The 17,770-nt window shown below is 35.6% G+C and overlaps 6 protein-coding genes and 1 long non-coding RNA gene across 8 annotated transcripts; 5 read left to right on the top strand and 2 right to left on the bottom strand.

Annotated features, from left to right (window-relative positions):
- Positions 1 to 463: 463 nt before the first annotated feature.
- Positions 464 to 2,060, bottom strand: LOC124936215 (mitogen-activated protein kinase kinase 5-like). Its single transcript, XM_047476697.1, has one exon. It carries the CDS (start codon positions 1,800 to 1,802, stop codon positions 678 to 680), a length of 1,125 nt encoding a protein of 374 aa, XP_047332653.1. The 5' UTR covers positions 1,803 to 2,060; the 3' UTR covers positions 464 to 677.
- A 309-nt stretch (positions 2,061 to 2,369) lies between these two features.
- Positions 2,370 to 3,785, bottom strand: LOC124936496 (DNA-dependent metalloprotease WSS1-like). The gene is made up of 4 exons (XM_047477000.1): positions 3,599 to 3,785; positions 3,305 to 3,500; positions 2,868 to 3,194; positions 2,370 to 2,773 (listed from the first exon to the last, which is right to left on the bottom strand). The coding sequence occupies exons 1-4, from the start codon at positions 3,757 to 3,759 to the stop codon at positions 2,615 to 2,617; spliced, it is 843 nt and encodes a 280-aa protein (XP_047332956.1). The 5' UTR covers positions 3,760 to 3,785; the 3' UTR covers positions 2,370 to 2,614.
- Positions 3,786 to 5,784: 1,999 nt separating this feature from the next.
- Positions 5,785 to 7,893, top strand: LOC124935950 (N-alpha-acetyltransferase 50). Its single transcript, XM_047476394.1, has 3 exons — positions 5,785 to 6,071; positions 7,159 to 7,281; positions 7,373 to 7,893. The coding sequence occupies exons 1-3, from the start codon at positions 5,918 to 5,920 to the stop codon at positions 7,585 to 7,587; spliced, it is 492 nt and encodes a 163-aa protein (XP_047332350.1). The 5' UTR covers positions 5,785 to 5,917; the 3' UTR covers positions 7,588 to 7,893.
- Positions 7,894 to 8,374: 481 nt separating this feature from the next.
- On the top strand, positions 8,375 to 9,494 carry LOC124936230. Its single transcript, XR_007099096.1, has 3 exons — positions 8,375 to 8,600; positions 9,053 to 9,135; positions 9,325 to 9,494. It is a non-coding gene; the product is annotated as an uncharacterized LOC124936230 (long non-coding RNA).
- Positions 9,495 to 9,551: 57 nt separating this feature from the next.
- On the top strand, positions 9,552 to 10,647 carry LOC124936229 (adrenodoxin-like protein 1, mitochondrial). The gene is made up of 5 exons (XM_047476711.1): positions 9,552 to 9,663; positions 9,779 to 9,885; positions 9,978 to 10,027; positions 10,117 to 10,199; positions 10,269 to 10,647. Exons 2-5 carry the CDS (start codon positions 9,834 to 9,836, stop codon positions 10,381 to 10,383), a joined length of 300 nt encoding a protein of 99 aa, XP_047332667.1. The 5' UTR covers positions 9,552 to 9,663; positions 9,779 to 9,833; the 3' UTR covers positions 10,384 to 10,647.
- Positions 10,648 to 12,704: 2,057 nt separating this feature from the next.
- On the top strand, positions 12,705 to 14,644 carry LOC124933751 (protein FLUORESCENT IN BLUE LIGHT, chloroplastic). 2 transcript variants are annotated; one of them, XM_047474184.1, is made up of 5 exons: positions 12,705 to 12,875; positions 13,248 to 13,432; positions 13,550 to 13,712; positions 13,815 to 14,135; positions 14,240 to 14,644. In XM_047474184.1, the coding sequence occupies exons 1-5, from the start codon at positions 12,785 to 12,787 to the stop codon at positions 14,440 to 14,442; spliced, it is 963 nt and encodes a 320-aa protein (XP_047330140.1). In that variant the 5' UTR covers positions 12,705 to 12,784; the 3' UTR covers positions 14,443 to 14,644. The 2 variants fall into 2 exon arrangements, with proteins under 2 accessions (XP_047330140.1, XP_047330141.1); XM_047474185.1 differs by lacking the exon at positions 12,705 to 12,875 and having other exon boundaries at positions 13,319 to 13,440.
- A 149-nt stretch (positions 14,645 to 14,793) lies between these two features.
- Positions 14,794 to 17,752, top strand: LOC124933749 (exocyst complex component EXO70A1-like). Its single transcript, XM_047474183.1, has 2 exons — positions 14,794 to 17,320; positions 17,401 to 17,752. Exon 1 carries the CDS (start codon positions 15,223 to 15,225, stop codon positions 17,080 to 17,082), a length of 1,860 nt encoding a protein of 619 aa, XP_047330139.1. The 5' UTR covers positions 14,794 to 15,222; the 3' UTR covers positions 17,083 to 17,320; positions 17,401 to 17,752.
- The last annotated feature ends 18 nt before the right edge of the window (positions 17,753 to 17,770 follow it).

Genomic DNA, 17,770 nt, shown 5'->3' with positions numbered 1-17,770 from the left:
TCATTCATTCATAAACCTGTTCAATAAAAATCTATCACTCTTGAGAAATTATTTAGATGAAAGCAAAAGAACTCAGCTTTGTTTTGTATGTGTCAAAATCAGGTAAAGCCTTGTGTATAAACAACATGGCTGTTTTTCTCTATTGGGTTGAGGGTGTTTGTTGCTTGTTAGTCACAAACAAACAAAATGTTAGAAAGCTTGCCAATTACATTACAGATTAGCATAAGCTTCCCTCTTCAGACCGACCATAATCTATCTATATATCTATCTTAGTGATGAATCAATCCTATTTCAATGAAGCAAACATGAAGAAAAAGAAAAACATTAATAGGCTAAGGCTAGGCTAGGCTAGGCTAGGCTGGGCTAGGGTTGTTCCACCAAAACATATATAATAATTGATGGATGGATACATCCAAATCTTGATATTAAATGATCAGAATCAGTAACCAACTAAAGAGGTAGATTCAAACTTGTTAACAAAGACACTTATCCATTTCTTCTGCTGGTAGAGTGGTAGTACACATAGCAAATAATCAACATACAACAACAAGAAGAAAGAAGAAGAAGAGTGTGCATATCTGCCAAACAACAACAACAATACCAAGAACTAAACACAAACCTGGGGAGGGATAGAAATATTTAATCAGCAAGCAAGCAAGGAAGCAAGCAAATCAGTCTCAGGAAGAAGAAAAACGGGGAGGGGGAGGAGGAGGGAGCATATGATGAAGCTGCTGCTGCTGCTGCTGGTGGTGTAGTACCTGATGATGGTTCTGTTTGGTGGTGGTGGTGGACGAAGTAGCTAATGATGGAATGTATGCTCTGTTCTGAACAAAGAAAGGGTGCCGCAACAACTGCTCACATTTCCATCGTTTGGTAGGATCACTCTGCAGGCAGCAAACGATGAAGTTTCTGAATTCCGGCGAAGCAGTCCCAGGTGCCTCCGGCGGCTTTGACATGCATATTGCAACCATCAAGCTTGCCCAATCCCCTTGCTGTGTTACTGCAAACGGGAATCTACCCATGTAGAACTCCAAGATACTCACACCAACACTCCAAATATCTCCAGCATACCCATCGTACTTCCCCTCATTGATATCTGTATTGATCCGCTCCGGACTCATATAAGCAATCGTGCCCACAGAAGAGTTGGCCGGATCTATCGTCTGAGCTAGAATCTTCGACACCCCGAAATCTGCAATCTTAACCTGCCTTTTAGAGTTAATCAAAAGGTTAGAGGGTTTGATGTCGCGATGGATTATATAGCGGCGGTGAAGGTAATGGAGACCAGATAGAATCTGATAAGCGACGTCTGCTAGAGAGGGTTCGTGATTGATATGACAGCCTTGTAGGGAACCACCGTCCATGTACTCGAGGAGGACCTGAATCTCGCCGGCGTGGTCAAACATATCGTGACATCTGACGACGTTAGGGTTATCGACATCCCGTAGGATCTCGATCTCTCTGCACATCTGGCGGCAGACAGCATCTTCGTGATGACCGTATATAACTTTGAGAGCGTAGATCTTCCCTGTGGGACGGTGAATGACCTTGTAGACGGTGCCACCGTTGCCACTTCCGATTCTGCTGACCTTTTCCAGAGATGAGAAACTGATTGGTTGATTATTGGATGTGCAGGAAGAGGAGGAGGAGGAGGAGGAAGGCATAGAAGAAGAGGTGGATGGTGGTGGAGGAAGAGGGAGAGGGACAGCTAAGGATGGATCGCGCGAAGGGAGCGGTAGGGGTTCTGGGCGGCGCTTGATGCGATTGTTGGCTGTGGATAGAGGGGGAAGAATCGGTTTCATGGCTGGCTGGCTGAATGGATCTTCTTCTCTCCTTTCAAAGCTGTAAATAATATCAGTAGAATAGATCTTGTCGTTGATTTTGGTGGGTGCTAGTTTTCCAAGAACGAAGCTCTGAGGAAGGATCGATCGATGGATGGATGGATGGATCGATCAGTTGAGCAAGCAAAAATATAGTCTTTTTCACTTGGCCCGCATCATCATAATCATAATCAGAAGGAATTGGATAGGAGGTGGAGAAGAAGATGAATGAAGAAGACTGGTGCGTAGAAAAAAAAGAAAAGAAAAGAAAAGCAGGAGGAAGAAGAAGAAGAAGAAGAAGAAGAAGAAAGAAGAAGAAGGCAAAGACGACAAAGTCAACCACGGCCAGCAGCGAGTAATTATTTGACTCTTCCTTCCTTCCTTCCCACAGTTTTTACCGTTCAATTTCAATCATCCAAGTTAAAAATATATATATCTATATCAAATTATTACTTTCTAATTACTTTCCAATACTTTATTATTATTATAATCATATATAATTTATTATTTTATTTATTTGTTGAAAAATCTTTTAATAATACATATATATAATAATAAAATGTGGTTGTTGTTGTATTAATTAATTTTCAAAGGGATACTATTATTTATGTTGCCCCCCAATTTCAGTACATGGAATTTCTTACTAATTAGTGACCACAAATGGACTTTAATCTATCTTCTTACATACATACATACACATTATAATGTGAAATTTGATTACAGATAGAAATGAAGAAAAGCCTTTTAACCCTAAGCTATTGTTTGAATTTGATTACAAATATTAGGTGGTGTTGTTACATTCCATATGAGTATCTCCATTCTCCACAAAGCAAGCACCTCTCCACTTTGATGCTGTTGTTCAATGTACAGAATTTGCAACACCATACCTTCTTTTCACACCACTCGTCTCCTTCCCTAGGAATACCGCAAGCTTCGCACGAAACCACTTCTGACTGCACACACAAATTAACAAATTATACATAACCCCTCCTAAACCAACAACTAAAATGACAAAAACAGAAACACTAATCATGTAATAAAATTGACCTTGTTATGTAATGTGCAAATGCTGCATTCCCACATTTTGTCTATAATCATCATGTGAGTTGTTGTTCCTGTACTAGGTTTAGGTGGTTCTAATAATGGTAACGAAGAAGAACCTGATGATGATCCTTCATCAGTTACCAAGGATTTGGATAATAACAATTCACACCATACATCATCGGGCAACATCTCTCCTGCATCTGTAAGAAGATTTGAGCTAAATCCTACTCCTACTCCTACTCCTACTCCTACTCCATCATCAATATTATTTAAACCTAATTGCTGCATGCTTGCTTTAATTCCTTCAACAACTAGTACTTCATCGCATTCCTAGTACGTACAGACAGGACATTCATTATATTATAAAGTTTGGTTTGCTTCCATTATTATTAAGTTTTAATTTGCCAAGATCAACATTATTGTAGTAGTAAAGACAAAACCTGTTTGATTAATTCAAGAAGTTGATAGAATTGAGGAGAATGATGGCGATAGTCGTTGTGACATAGCTCGTGAAGCATAGTTTGAAGAATCTGATTGTAAGGCAGGAACTCTAACTCATTCTCAGGCCTTCTCAACCTAATTTTGATCTCTACTCCCTTTTCTACATTCAGCCCCAACAGTGAGCTCTTCGGATGGCTGCATGTGCAAATACACAACATACATACATACATATAAAAAACAATTTACCACAATCTCCAGAATAGATTGATTGATTGATTGATTGATTGTATTACCAGAATTCTGAGAGTATTGGGACTCTCCATTTATGTTTGCTCATTATGGGCTGCACCTGTTTAGCTACATTTTCGAGAATCTCCCTTGCATCGCCTTCTCTAAGTTTTCTTAGAGTCTTGATATGCCACACCTTGTAAGGGTCGACAGTGCTCACATCCATATATACTGTATATAGTTTATGACCTGAACATACATACAAATTAAAAAATCATCATATATATATATAATTGATTTTGTAAGAATGATGAGTTTTGAAATGTGAATTAAGTAAAGTCTAGGCACCAAATTAAAGTAAAGCCTTGAATTAGTATGTATGTATGTATGTATGTATGTATGCATTTGTTGATAATAGTATGAATTCCAAATTGTCTACAGCTTGCTTGATCATAATCTTCATATATATGTGAAAGAAGAAGAAAGAAACCTGGAGTTGCAGCAGTGAGAAGTCAAATGGAAGTCGGATACTATACTAATTATTGATGATCATAATGGATGGATGGAAAGGAGAAGCGATATTGAGATTTAAAAACACCTTCATATGCTGCTGGTGGGTGGCGAAGGTGGATCGATCATTGATAATCCCACCACAACCATAAACAAGAAGAAGAAGAAGCTGGCCGTCCATCTTTGCTTCTGCCGCCAAGAGGGACCCAGCTCCCTTCTTTACATTGACGGGCAAGACGACTTTTTTTTTTTTTTTTTTTTTTTTGGGTTTCACCATAAGCAATACTTAGAAACAAACTTTCAATTCTTTTTTTTTAACTCTTCTATTAATTCTTAGATATTTTAATTCTAAAATCAAAATCATGTAATTCATTTATTATCACAATTTTGGGATTATTACCTAAATCTATCTTTTATTTACTTTCTCTTTTTCTTTTTCTTTTTCTTTTTTATTTCTAAACAAATCGAAAAACATAATAAAACGATTGAATTTAGAGAATCCATAATATTATAATATTTGGTTGATTTTTCGGTCATTGAGCTAGTTCACAGTATATAAATTGTCATTGAAATTTTTCACAATAAGTGTTCAAGCCTCTTCAACTAATATTTTAATGATTTGTTTTAAAATTATTTTGATTTTCACCGTTAATGAAATCGATCTCAGAGGATGAGTTACTAAGAATGATGAATTTTTGTTATAAAATTTTACTTAATATTTGAAACTCATTTTGATCGAGACTTTGTCGTATTCTTTGTCGTATCCATCTTGCTAACAAAAGTTTTTCGCATGAATCATTTTTCCTTTCTACTCTCAAATTGGAATCTCATTAATTGTGTTTGAAAATTTTAAAACTTCAATCACAAATAATAAAAATAGTTTCTTTAATTTGTTTTAATTTAGTTTCAAATTTTTGTTGTTAATTTTACATGTATAATTTTTTTAAAGAGTTTGTGCAATATATTATTTAAATAAGAGTTGCCACATGTGACCGTCTATTGGAATTTTTCAGTATAAAAGACTGATGACTAGTTTGTTTAGTACTGCAAGTAGGTGCTCTGCTTTAACACTTTTATTTTTATTGAAGAGTCTCAATTTCTGCTTATAGGGACAAGAAAAAAAAAAGTCTCATCTCATGAATTGAATTTTAAGGAACGAAAATAATTGAAAACACTATTGTTGACATTATCATAAAAAAAATACCAAAACACAACCCCATTAATCATTTGGGACAACAATGAAAATATAATATTATAAAAATACTAATAACTTATTTTTTTATTTTTTTTTAACAAATAAAACTTTAAAAACAGAAAGAAAAAGGAAAAAAAAATCAAACAAGCTGTTCATATCAACAAACATAATTATAAAAATAATTAATTTTCTTTTTAATAATATTTTAACATATTTCACGCCTTTTCATTTCTCTTTTATTATACATGGATGATTTAAATAATAATAATAAAAAAATTAGACCCAAAAATAATTTCATATCATCAGTGTTTATTTTATCTTAAACTATAAATTTAAAGGAAAAAAAAAACGCCCTCTATAAAAACCCTAGTTATTTTTATTTTAAAATGGGTTGGTTGCTTCTTTTAGGACGCCGGTCCAAGTATAAACCTAGACTAGACTGATTGGGCCGGGTTAAAAGAATAGGCCCTCCGGCCCAACTTTTATGAATTGTTTTTGCCGAATGCCGAGGTGTATTACTTAGAAGTCCATCGCTGCCATTTGCCGGCTTCCGCTGCGTTTGCCGCCTTCCGTCTTCCTCGATCCCATCCGCCATTGTAGACTAGTGTTTCTTCTTCCTCTGAAGCTCTTTTGTTTTCATTTCTCTGGAAACTACAAACATCTTTTGGCCGATATATCGATGGGGGCTGGTCGTGAGGTTCAAATCTCGCTTGATTGCGTTAGAGACAAAAATATTATGCAGCTTAAGAAACTCAACATTGCTCTTTTTCCCGTTCGCTACAATGATAAGTACTACGCTGACGCTCTTGCCTCCGGCGAATTTACTAAGCTAGGTATCACTTTTTCTTCTTGCTCTTTTTTAATTAGATACATACATACCCACTCTAGGTATGTATTTCGTTACTTTTAACAATTTGTGCTATTTGAAATCATGAATTGACGGATTGGATTAAACTTCTCTTTTGGGGATTAATCTATTTGGTTGTCTCTAAGTGGGTGATGCATGATGTTTTGGGGATTATAGGCCAAATACATTACTTATATATATATATTTATCAACAATTTCAGTTTGTGATTATCTGCTTTCAAGTCATATATAAACTATAGTTGTGAGTTTAATCTGAGCAAATGAACTTAGATTGAGTTGCACTTGAAATATTCCAAATCTTTGATTGATTAACAAGCTTGAAAGTTAAAAGCTTAATTGAGGTTGTCTTCTCTCAGTTGAGAATCAGTTTACTCACATCTAAGATGCTCTTTTCATCTTGGATTCATTATTTTAGTTATCTGATGATGTTCCTTTTAACATAGATTAGCTTCTGATGGATAGTTTGTCACTGCTGTTTCAACATTTTATCCTATTCCCACTTCTTAAAATGCTCATGTTGATGGAAAGTCTAGTTTATCTAGAGCTGTTTTGATGCAATATATAGCTAGCTACTTGTTACTGATGTTTCAACTCTCAACTTTTTCTTTTCATATTTTTCTACTTAGGTGCTCATATCTTGGTTAAATCTAGTTTACCTCAGCTGTTTTAGTGCACTGAGAAATGTGACACTTTGGACATGTTAACAACATCTGGTTCAGATATATGAAAACAATTTCTGTACCAATTTAATTTTTAATAGTGATGAAAAAGTTGCTGTCAAGTCTAGATTAGCTCAGGTGTTTTAATGCATGTTTCTGTCTCTGTGAAATTTGTAAAAGTTAAATGCAGAAGATTTGTAAAATTTGCAGACAAGCCTAGTGTATGTGGTTGTAGTTTTATTGAGAAGGTGGAAGTGTTTGTTTGATGATAGTTTTGGGAGTGGGTAAAAGAGATGAAGAAGAAGCATTTTATAGATTTGGTTAAGTTGTGATGTTTGATATATAATAATATGTGAAATTGTTGTGTGTGTGTGTGTGTGTGTGTGGTTGCAGCATATTATAGCGACATATGTGTTGGTGCAATTGCTTGCAGAATAGAAAAGAAGGAAGGTGGTGGTGTTTGTGTGTACATCATGACATTAGGTGTTTTAGCCCCATACAGAGGGCTAGGTGTTGGTAAGAAGAGATTTGATGGAGCTTTCTTTCTTTCTTTCTTTCTTTCTTTCTTAAAATCTGTCTGATTCTGATGGGGGTATGGTGGGTGCAGGTAGTAAGCTTTTGAATCATGTGATGGAGCTATCCTCAAAGCAGAATGTTAGTAAGATATACTTGCATGTTCAAACAAACAACGACGAAGCAATGAGTTTCTATAAGAAGTTTGGATTTGAAGTTACGGAGACCATCCACAATTACTACACTAACATTACCCCTCCGGACTGCTATGTTCTCACCAAGCTTTTCGACCACTCCCCCAAGAAATAATAACAACACCTCTCTCTCACTCTTTCTCTCCGAATATTCTCTGTGTCTGTGTGTTGTTAATCCAAAATCCTATCCAATCCAAGCAATTGCTGCTGCGCTGCTGCTGCTTCTATTCACTATGGAAATTTTTTCTTAAAAAAATTAATATTATACTAGATTGGAAACCCTTTTCAGCCTTTAGACTTAAGTAATTAAGTAGTAGGAGTCATGGATTGGTTATCAGCCAATCTAATGATATCTACTATTTCTGCCTTTTTTTTGAATAGACAAATTAAACATTTATTCAGATGTTGGAGCTTTCTTGCATTGGCTTTATTATTATTATTGATTGCTTTTTTATATATAAATATATTTGATTGTATTTTATATATCCATCACTTGTTACTTTATTATTATTCATCAGTTTCTAAATCAAATGTCAGCTTGTTTGGTTCATATTCTTCTTAGAGCTTGAATGATTCCAAAGACCCCCCAATACTTACTTACCATTAATAAGTTCATCTGGTTCATGGAAGATTAGCATTGTACATTTAATTTATTTATTTATTTATTTATTTATAATGATAGAATTTAAGAAAATAATATTTAATAACTTGATATTATAAGAAGAAAAGAAAAGAAAAGAAAAGAAAAGAAATTAGTAAAAGATATAGTAAAGGGGGGATGTTGGAAATTAATAACAATCAACACCCTGAAAACCTAGTAAAGATGCGAAATTAGTCAAATGTTTATAATCTTACAATAAGTGGGCCTCCTCCTCCTCCTCAAAGAGAAGAAACGGGCCTCTCCAAACCTGCACAAGCCAAGCCAAGCCAAGCCAGCGGCGGCACCTTAAGTCCTAACTAAATCCTCTAGCTAGGCAGCCAGCCCTTCTTCGTACGTAGCTGTTTGGAACTGTATTCAGCCACTACTCTCCACAGCGGCACCCTAAATCCTATAGCTCCCATCGCAGTTCGCAAATCTCGAAGATCGATCTGCTCTCGGAGGAGGAACGAACCCTTCAAAGTCCACCGGTATTAATTAATTAATTAATTTATAATATCTCTCTTTTTATGCAATATTAATCTTCAATTAGTAATCCATACAAAGTGTGGATGCTGTTCCTGTTCCATTTGTCACCTGCAATCTCCGGAAATCTATTTGTGCCCTAAAATTTACACTCACCATTTGCCATTTGCTGCTGCTGCTGCTGCTGCTGCTGCTGCTTTACCTAATGTTATACTCGTTGTTCGCTACGAAACTTCCACAACTGCAGCTCCTTTTTCAACTTTAGACCTTTGTTTGCTTGCTTGCTCGCTTGCTCGTAGGCCACGAACAAACAAAGACATTGTTAGATGCTATAAAGATAAATGTGGATTTTATATGACATTGTTAGAGTAATTTAATCCTAAAATACCAAATTATACATTGGCATTGGAGGAGTTTGTTTATATATAGCTTACTTGTTCAATAATTTCATCCTCAGGTTCTGTCTAGTAGTAATCATTATGCCTGCTCGAAAACTTTCATCCATTGGAGCTACTTTGATAAAGGGTCTTCTGGCAAGAGGTATGCATGCTTATTATGCTTATCAAATGTATGCACTATGTCACCAAAAACTAATTAATATGATAAACTGTTTAATCTCATATAAGGTTGTTTGGCTTGTTAGTAACTGCTGTTGCAACTCATGTTCTAAAATAATAATAATATTATAATATTACCCAGATTCTGTTCTATTGCATGTACCTTATGCAGGAGGTCGAACACCTATACCTACACCTACACGTAGAAAGGAATGTACAAATGTTTCTCAAGTTCGGTTGCTGGAACAGCTGGTTAGTGTTTTCTATCTCTAGTTCTTTCTCCTTTTTTGTTGCTAGTATTTACAATTTTGATGTCAATAGGTCTTCCGGAAAATTAGATTATGATAATTATATGTATCTTATTAGTAAATTAGCTTGAATAGAAGTTTAGGACTTTTATTTTAGAAAAATGTGACCTGTATTTGACTTGTAATATTTTGCTTTGTTCACAGAAATTCAGGCTTTTTTCTACGACAGCAGGTGCAGACAATAAGTCCCAAGAGAAAGAAAGGTAAGTTTGTAAAAAATGTGGTGTTGTAATAGTGTCGTCAATAATAGAGAAATCAAACATCTCTCTACATTTATTTCTGGCAATATCAAACTCTGTTATACATATGCATATGCAGTATAAGTGTTACTTTTGTTGACAAAGATGGAGAGGAAAGTCAAATTAGGGTTCCTATGGGGATGTCCATGTTAGAAGCTGCCCATGAAAATGGGATAGATCTAGAAGGTAATGTATTGAACTTTGAGGCTGTATTGTAGAATCGTCATCGTCAACTCAAACTGATAGGATTGGCATTTTTTTATTTATTTGAATGGCAGGAGCATGTGAAGGATCTCTAGCCTGTTCTACTTGTCACTTGATTGTCATGGTAATGTTTAAATAAACAAAGTAATAGGGAGTGTGGTAAGTAAGTAAGTAAGTAACTAATGGTGAATGTACTACTGGTATTATTGACAGGATGTAGATTACTACAATAAGTTAGATGACCCAACAGACGAGGAGAATGATATGTTGGATCTGGCATTTGGTCTTACAGAAACGTATGTTTGTTTGTTTGTTTGTTTTTGTGAGTTGATTATTATATAGCGTAATACCTGTGGTGGTTGCAGGTCTCGGCTGGGTTGTCAAGTGGTGGCAGCACCAGAGCTTGATGGCATACGTGTGGCCCTCCCTCCAGCCACAAGAAATTTTGCAGTTGATGGTTACAAGCCGAAGCCTCATTAATCAATTAATTAATAAAAACAGACCTCTTCTTTTTTTTCTCTTATTATGTGTTGTGACCTACCTAACAAACAAGCAGCAGCAGCTGCTTCTTGTTTTGCAGAGGATTATTACCTATTATTTTGTTTTCATTCCAGAAGGAAGCTGTCAAATGGAAATCTTATTCCCCCATCCATCCTCCCACCCCAATGAGAGATTTTTGATAATTATGTATTCATTCTGTAATACAATAATGATAATAATAATAATAAACTTATATTTGGAAGTTGCTGCTGCTGCTGCTGCATGCATCTTATGATTGATTTTATACAATTTAATAATCTACACTTGAGACATCAGCTTTTACTAGAAAGCACTTGCAGCATATGTGTTAATGAAATTTAGTTAGCAGAGCAGGCAAGCCAAGCCAATAAAATCCTAAGTGAATAAAAAACAGTATCCAATAATAGATTGATTAGCTAGCCTTATCCAATAGTTGAAAGATGATGGTGTCATCATCATCTTCTTATATAATATTATAATACTACAGGCACATGCAACATTAGCAGCAGCCATGTATATATATATATATATATATATATCTCAAATCCTAATTAATCCAGATCAGGAAGAGGAAGAGGAAGTACGTACCAGTAATAGTCTAATAGATGATGACATTAGGTGGTGGAAAGCTAAGAAAACTGATGAAGTTGTTGGTTAATTCCTTGAGTACATCAACATTATTAAATACTACATCTCCAATTGCTGCAAATGACGATACTACTAGTACCGTGGTTTACGTAGGAATACATACATCTTAAGCTCAGAGGTGATCCTCCACCCTCTCTTCCAAGCTCTCGTCGATAAATCCTCCGACGCCTCTGTCTCTGTTTCCTGCTGCGAGGTTGTGCTCTTCGAACACTTGCTTTGGATGCTGCAGCAGCATAATCATGATGATGATGATGATGATCTAAAATTGAACTCTGATTCAATGGACGACGATGATCAGCTAATCCACTTTTACACTTGCTAATGTCTTCACTCCACGCCACGCCACGCCATCATCTCTCTCGCGCTCGCTAGCTCACGTTAACAACTCACCCTGCAACTTTATTAATTACTTTTATTTCTTTTTTTCATTTCATTTCATTTCGTGCATTATAATCTAAATTCTATAAGTAACATCTAAATAATAATAATAATAATAATCTATTCTTTTCTAATAAAATAAATAAATTATATTTTATTAAGCTTGTGATCTAAACAAATATATATTTATATATTTTGTTTTTTAATCAAGTATTTTAAATATTATTAGTATATCCAATCAACACCTTTTAAGTGATATTTTTTTATCAATACTGAAATTATGATAAGAATTTTACAAATTTGATATATAAATAATATTTATAAATTAAAAAAATATATACAATACTTATTAATAATTAAATTATTATAAACTTTTCAGCAAACTCCTATGTGATCATCAATAAGAGTAAAAAAATATAAAAAGAAATTGAATAAATTTAAGACTTAACTTTAAAAATATCTATTATTTTTTTATAACTTTAATAGATTTATTTCATTATTTAAATTTCATTTTAATTTAATTATAAAACTTAACTTTTTAAAATAAAATAAAAATAAAATAAAATTTTATTATTATTCAATATAAACGATATATTATTAATACCTTACTGAAATCGCGGTATAGCGCTAATATTCAATATGATCGGTAAGTTTTTTTATTCTACCGATTCAGTTTTCCGGAATAATAATATACCAAAATAATGGTATGATTTTTTCTATACTTTTCGATACGATGTACCGTACCTAACTCACACCTAATTGAACGTATCAATATTTTTTAAATTAATTTTAAAATAATTAATTAAATAAAATTAATTATAAAAACATCAGTATAATAACAATTTAAAAAAAATATAAATAATTAAATTGTTATATAAAATGTATACATTTTTTATTATTATTGACAATAATTACATATTACTAACTGGAGATTAGATTAATTTAATTATTTAAATAGATTATACAAGTAATCATAATATTTGAGTTAAATTTTACCAGAGTAATTTCTAATAGATTAAAATTCATATGTTGGATTATTATTTAAAACGTTTTAACTTAAAAGAGAGATTATGATGGATGAATAATGTTAATTGTTATTAAGACAAATCATACCAAAATAAAAAAATACTTAAAAGTTATACTAAGACCTTACATCATAACCTAATAAATGTGAAATTTTTGTAATTTTTGGGATGATATGTTTAATTATAAACCAGCTGGATTCGATGTGCCTTAAACACGGGCCTCCTCGTCTCTCTCTCTCTCTCTCATCTTCCTCCACAGTGATACTGAATACAACAAAACAGAGTTAAAGTGGAACTTATCCAGAACTATAATGGCGGTGCTCCTCCGTTTCTCTTGCTTCCTTCTTCCTCCCGACTCGCCCGGTTTTCGCCACCGCAACTCGCCGTCCCTCCGATTTCCTGGTACTCTCTCTCTCTCTCCTCTTTCTAATTTTCTCTGTATCTCCATATCAGCAAGAAGATGCATGTGTTTGATTATGTTCTCGAAATGTAAGTTGAATATCACAAATGTTGGATGAACCGTGAGAATTCTGAATTTGATTTCATAAATGTAGCTAATAGGAAGAAATAAATTGTAGAGATCTCTATCTCCTTGACTGAACGAATAACCATACGATGCGCGTAGCTTCCTCTTCATTTCAAACCTAATTGATTAAATCTAGTTGTAGTTTACTACTAATTGCAGTAGCAACTTGTACGGTGCAATAAATAGATTCTAAAGTTGGATTTCAAGTAAGCATATATAATGTTGTTGTTTACCTTTCTTTATTTCAGTTAGGTTCAGTACTTCTCTTCCAATTGAACTGAAAAAGTTCATCTCATCACTTGGAGATGGTTCAGTTGTAAGATGCAAAGCCTTACAAAAAGAAGAAGACATCCAACCTATAGCTAAGATTTTGAAGTCGAATGATCCTAAAACTTCCATGATTGAATGGACACGCAATACCGTTTCTTATGAGGTATGATGGTGAGTCCTCACAAGTTAAAATTGGAATTCTAATGGTGATTGGGATCCTTCTTTTATTGTCAACAAAATTGTAAGGTTTATTTACTAAAGCTCCACAAAATATTTGTAGCTCATACAACTTGGAAGATCACCATTGATGGTGTTTATTATTAGTAATGCCTTGCTAATGAGTATGCCATTTGATGCTTTGGCGGAAACATGCGATACTGATAAATCTGTTTTCACTATGCCTGTATTGCTGCTTGTTGCTCTAGTTGGTGCCACTGTTGGAGGTAATCTCCAATAATGTTTCCTATTTCCATTCCGCTTGTATTATAATAGGAACATCAGTACTGTTCTAGTCAACAGTCATGACTCAAATTATGTTTGTGTAGGACTGCTTGCACGACAGAGGAAAGGGGAACTGAAGCGGCTGAATGAGCAGCTGCGGCAAATTAATGCTGCTTTAAGAAGGCAAGCAAAAATAGAATCTTATGCTCCTAATTTGAGCTATGCTCCTGTAGGGAGTAGAATATTAGATAATGAAGTAATTGTTGATCCAAGAAAGGCGGAACTAATGTCCCATTTAAAAGCGGGCAAAAACTTTTTGAGGAATCAGGATCCAGAGCAGGCCTTTGTGGAATTTAAGGCAGGTCTTGAACTTGCTCAGGATTTGAAAGATTCTACCGAGGAGAAGAAGGCTGCTAGAGGCTTAGGTAGGTTTGTTTGTTTGTTTGTTTGTTTGTTTGTTTGTTTGTTTGTTTGTTTGTTGTCTTGTGACTGTTTATTTGGAGATAGTAATAGTAATATCATGATGAAGGTGCATCGCTGCAAAGGCAAAGCAAGTATCGGGAAGCTATAAAGTATCATAAGTTGGTTCTATCGATATCAGAAAGGGAGGGTGAGAATTCTGGGAACACCGAAGCATATGGAGCAATTGCAGATTGTTACACTGAGCTTGGGGATATTGAGGAAGCTGCAAAGTTTTATGACAAATATATCGCTCACTTGGAATCCGACTGAACGATGACTGATCCATTCATTTTGCAGGTCTCACTCCCCCTCCCCCGTTTGTCTATTGAAAATCCCTTTATCTCATGTGTGTGTTTCAGCTTAGTTTTGAACTTATGGGGTAGAACATTGCCAATTTGCACGTAATAATGGCAGACATCTTGAATACTCCTCGTGAGCCAGTGTTTTTGACATATTTTTAATTTCTTGTAAATTGACTCTTTCTGTTTTAACTATGGCATATATAGGGCAAAGCCTTAACCTGTCTCGATAGGAATGACCCAGCCACTAGAGTGGAGACGAAAAGTCCAAGGGCATGCTTGTCAATTTCGAAGACCACCCACCCGACTCAATTCAGTAAAAGTGAAAATAGTAAGAAGAATGAAAATTAGTTAGTCACCCCATCCTTGTTTAATAGTTATAGGAGACAATTTATCCTTAAAATATGATAGATAAATAAAAAGAAGAGAATGATACACAAAAGAAAAAAAGAAAGAACTTAAAATGATTGCAGCTACTAAATTGTGATTAGAAAAATAAACATGATCCAAATAATATTCCAAATTATAAAAAAAAAAGATAACAAACTACTTTTCATAATCTTTAATTATTATGATTATTATTTTTTATAGATGCATGGTATTTTAACTGTCTACTTATTGACTTCCTTCAGACAGTAACAGCATTAGTGAGTAGCTTCTCTCTCTCTCTCTCAACAACCATGAACTAGAGTCCCTAAATTTCCGCCTTCTACCACAAATCATTCAACAATTACATAACCTATAGCTGTCAATGGATTCTCCGGCGAAGGTCGCCTCTGCAGCACTATGTTTGGATTCTGCCGAGAAGATAATTCTCCGTTGGGATTCCACGTCGCCGGAGGAGGTTCCTCCTCTAAGCATGATTTTCGATGGAGACCGACATGAGATAGAGTTATACCTTCAGGCTGTAGATGAGATTCAACGCTCCATGGAATCAACGACAATAAGCCACCATGAACAGGACAAGGCAAGCAACGCCATCCAGATCGCCATGGCCCGTCTAGAAGACGAATTCCGCAGTATTTTAATCGCTCACACTGGACCTATTCAATATGATTTTCTCTCCGATCCGAGTTCTTCAACTCGCTCAACCATGCGAAGAAGCGATAGCACTTGCAGCGATTTACACGAAGACCGATTCCTCCAGGAAGTATTATACACGTCGACCAATGAATCTGAGCAGCTTCGAAGAGAAGAGAGTAGCTCGAGCTATCAATCTACTCTCAGTATTCGCGAGATCGATTTGATACCCTTTGAAGCCATTTCTGATCTCCGTTGCATTGCCGAGAGGATGATAACTGCAGGTTATGCCCGCGAATGCATTCAGGTGTATGGAAGCGTACGGAAGTCCGCGGTTGACGCCAGTTTCTGCAAACTAGGGGTTGAGAAACTTAGCATCGGTGATATCCAACGTCTGGAGTGGGAGGAATTAGAGACGAAGATCCGAAAATGGATAAAAGCAGCCAAGCTGTGCATTCGGATGCTTTTTGCTAGTGAGAAGAAGCTTTGCGAGCAAATTTTTTATGGCTTAGGGTCTGAAACGGATGATGCGTGTTTTATGGAGACGGTCAAAGTGCCTGCACTTCAGCTTTTCAACTTTGTCGAAGCTATAAGTATCAGTCGCCGGTCCCCTGAAAAATTGTTCAAGATCTTGGACTTGCACGATGCTCTATCTGATTTATTGCCAGACGTGGAGGAGGTTTTCCAATCGAAGTCATCGGAATCTATACGAGTGCAGGCTCTAGACCTACAAATACAGTTGGCAGAGGCCGCAAGGGGGATTCTGTCTGAGTTTGAGAATGCAGTTCTTCGTGAACCATCAAAGACTCCAGTACCCGGAGGTACAATCCACCCTTTGACCCGATACGTGATGAATTACATAAGTCTGATATCAGATTACAGGCAAACCTTACTCGAATTAATTATATCAAGACCAACCATTGGGTCTCGAAACTCTGGTGATCCATCAATCCCTGATATGGAGGATATCGAGCTAGAAGGCCGAACTCCTTTAGCCTTACATTTGATATGGATTAATGTTATTTTACAATTCAATCTGGATGGAAAGTCGAGGTACTACAAAGATGCCTCATTAACACATATATTCATGATGAATAATGTTCATTACATTGTTCAGAAGATAAAGGGCTCACCAGAGCTCAGGGAGTTGATTGAAGATGACTTTTTGAGAAAGTTAACTGGAAAATTTAGGCAGGAGGCGACTAGCTACCAGAGGTCAACGTGGGTGCGGGTTTTGCATTGTTTAAGGGACGAGGGACTACATGTAAGTGGTAGTTTCTCATCTGGGGTGTCTAAAAGTGCTTTAAGGGAAAGGTTCAAGACTTTCAATGTCATGTTTGAGGAGGTTCATAGGACACAAGCTACATGGTCGGTTCCTGACACACGGCTTCGAGAGGAACTGTGTATATCCATATCAGAGAATTTGTTTCCTGCCTACAGGTCATTCTTAGGCAGGTTTAGGAGCCATATAGAGAGTGGAAGGCACCCAGAGACATATATTAAGTTCTCAGTTGAAGACCTAGAGATGGCAGTTCTGGATTTCTTTGAGGGTTACCCAGTTTCCCAGCATCTGAGAAGGAGATCTCAGTGAAGGAGTGTGGAAGAATAGGTTGTTCAAACCAGCGATCCCTGTGATACATTCTTTAATTTTTTTTCTGGGGACCTTTCGGGTAGAAGATCATTCTGAAGTTCTTGTGAACTCTTGAACTGAATTGCACAAAAATTATCAACACATGAAATTAAATTATATTGGAAGAGGGGGGTCAGCTGCGCTTGCTTCCCGGATTCTTCTGGTCATTCACCTGAAAGCTTCTGTCCGTGAGCTTCTTGTATGTTTTTTTGCATTACACTATCATATATTCTTATGAGAATGGTTGTTTGTTGTAATACAACTTGTTTTATTGTCAAGTAAGAGAAATAGGGCTGGTAGGAATGTGTTCATAGTATCAGCAACTAGGCTCAAAGCATTTTGGGAAGTTGATTAGAAGAGGAGGTGAAGTGAGAATTGATGAAGAAGTCGGTTGAAACAACTGCAATATTCTTCTGAGAGTGAGATGAGAATCCTCCTGACCTGACATGGTTCTTAGTTTGTTTACTTGTTATCTTTTGCTACATGAGTCTATTTATCCCTGTAAGCTATAACCTAGTTTTTTTTTGTAAATTATATATAAATTTCTGAGACTATTAAAGCTTGTTGTAAATTATATACTTCAATTGCTGAGCAGTAGGAGTAAATGCTAGTCTCTGTTTCTTCTCCTTGATACTTGTAAGATTGCAGT

Source organism: Impatiens glandulifera, chromosome 4 (assembly GCF_907164915.1).
Source record: "Impatiens glandulifera chromosome 4, dImpGla2.1, whole genome shotgun sequence".
Classification (NCBI taxonomy): Eukaryota; Viridiplantae; Streptophyta; class Magnoliopsida; order Ericales; family Balsaminaceae; genus Impatiens; species Impatiens glandulifera.
The sequence above is the reverse complement of the archived record's forward strand: the minus strand, read 5'-3'. Positions and strand labels throughout refer to the sequence as shown.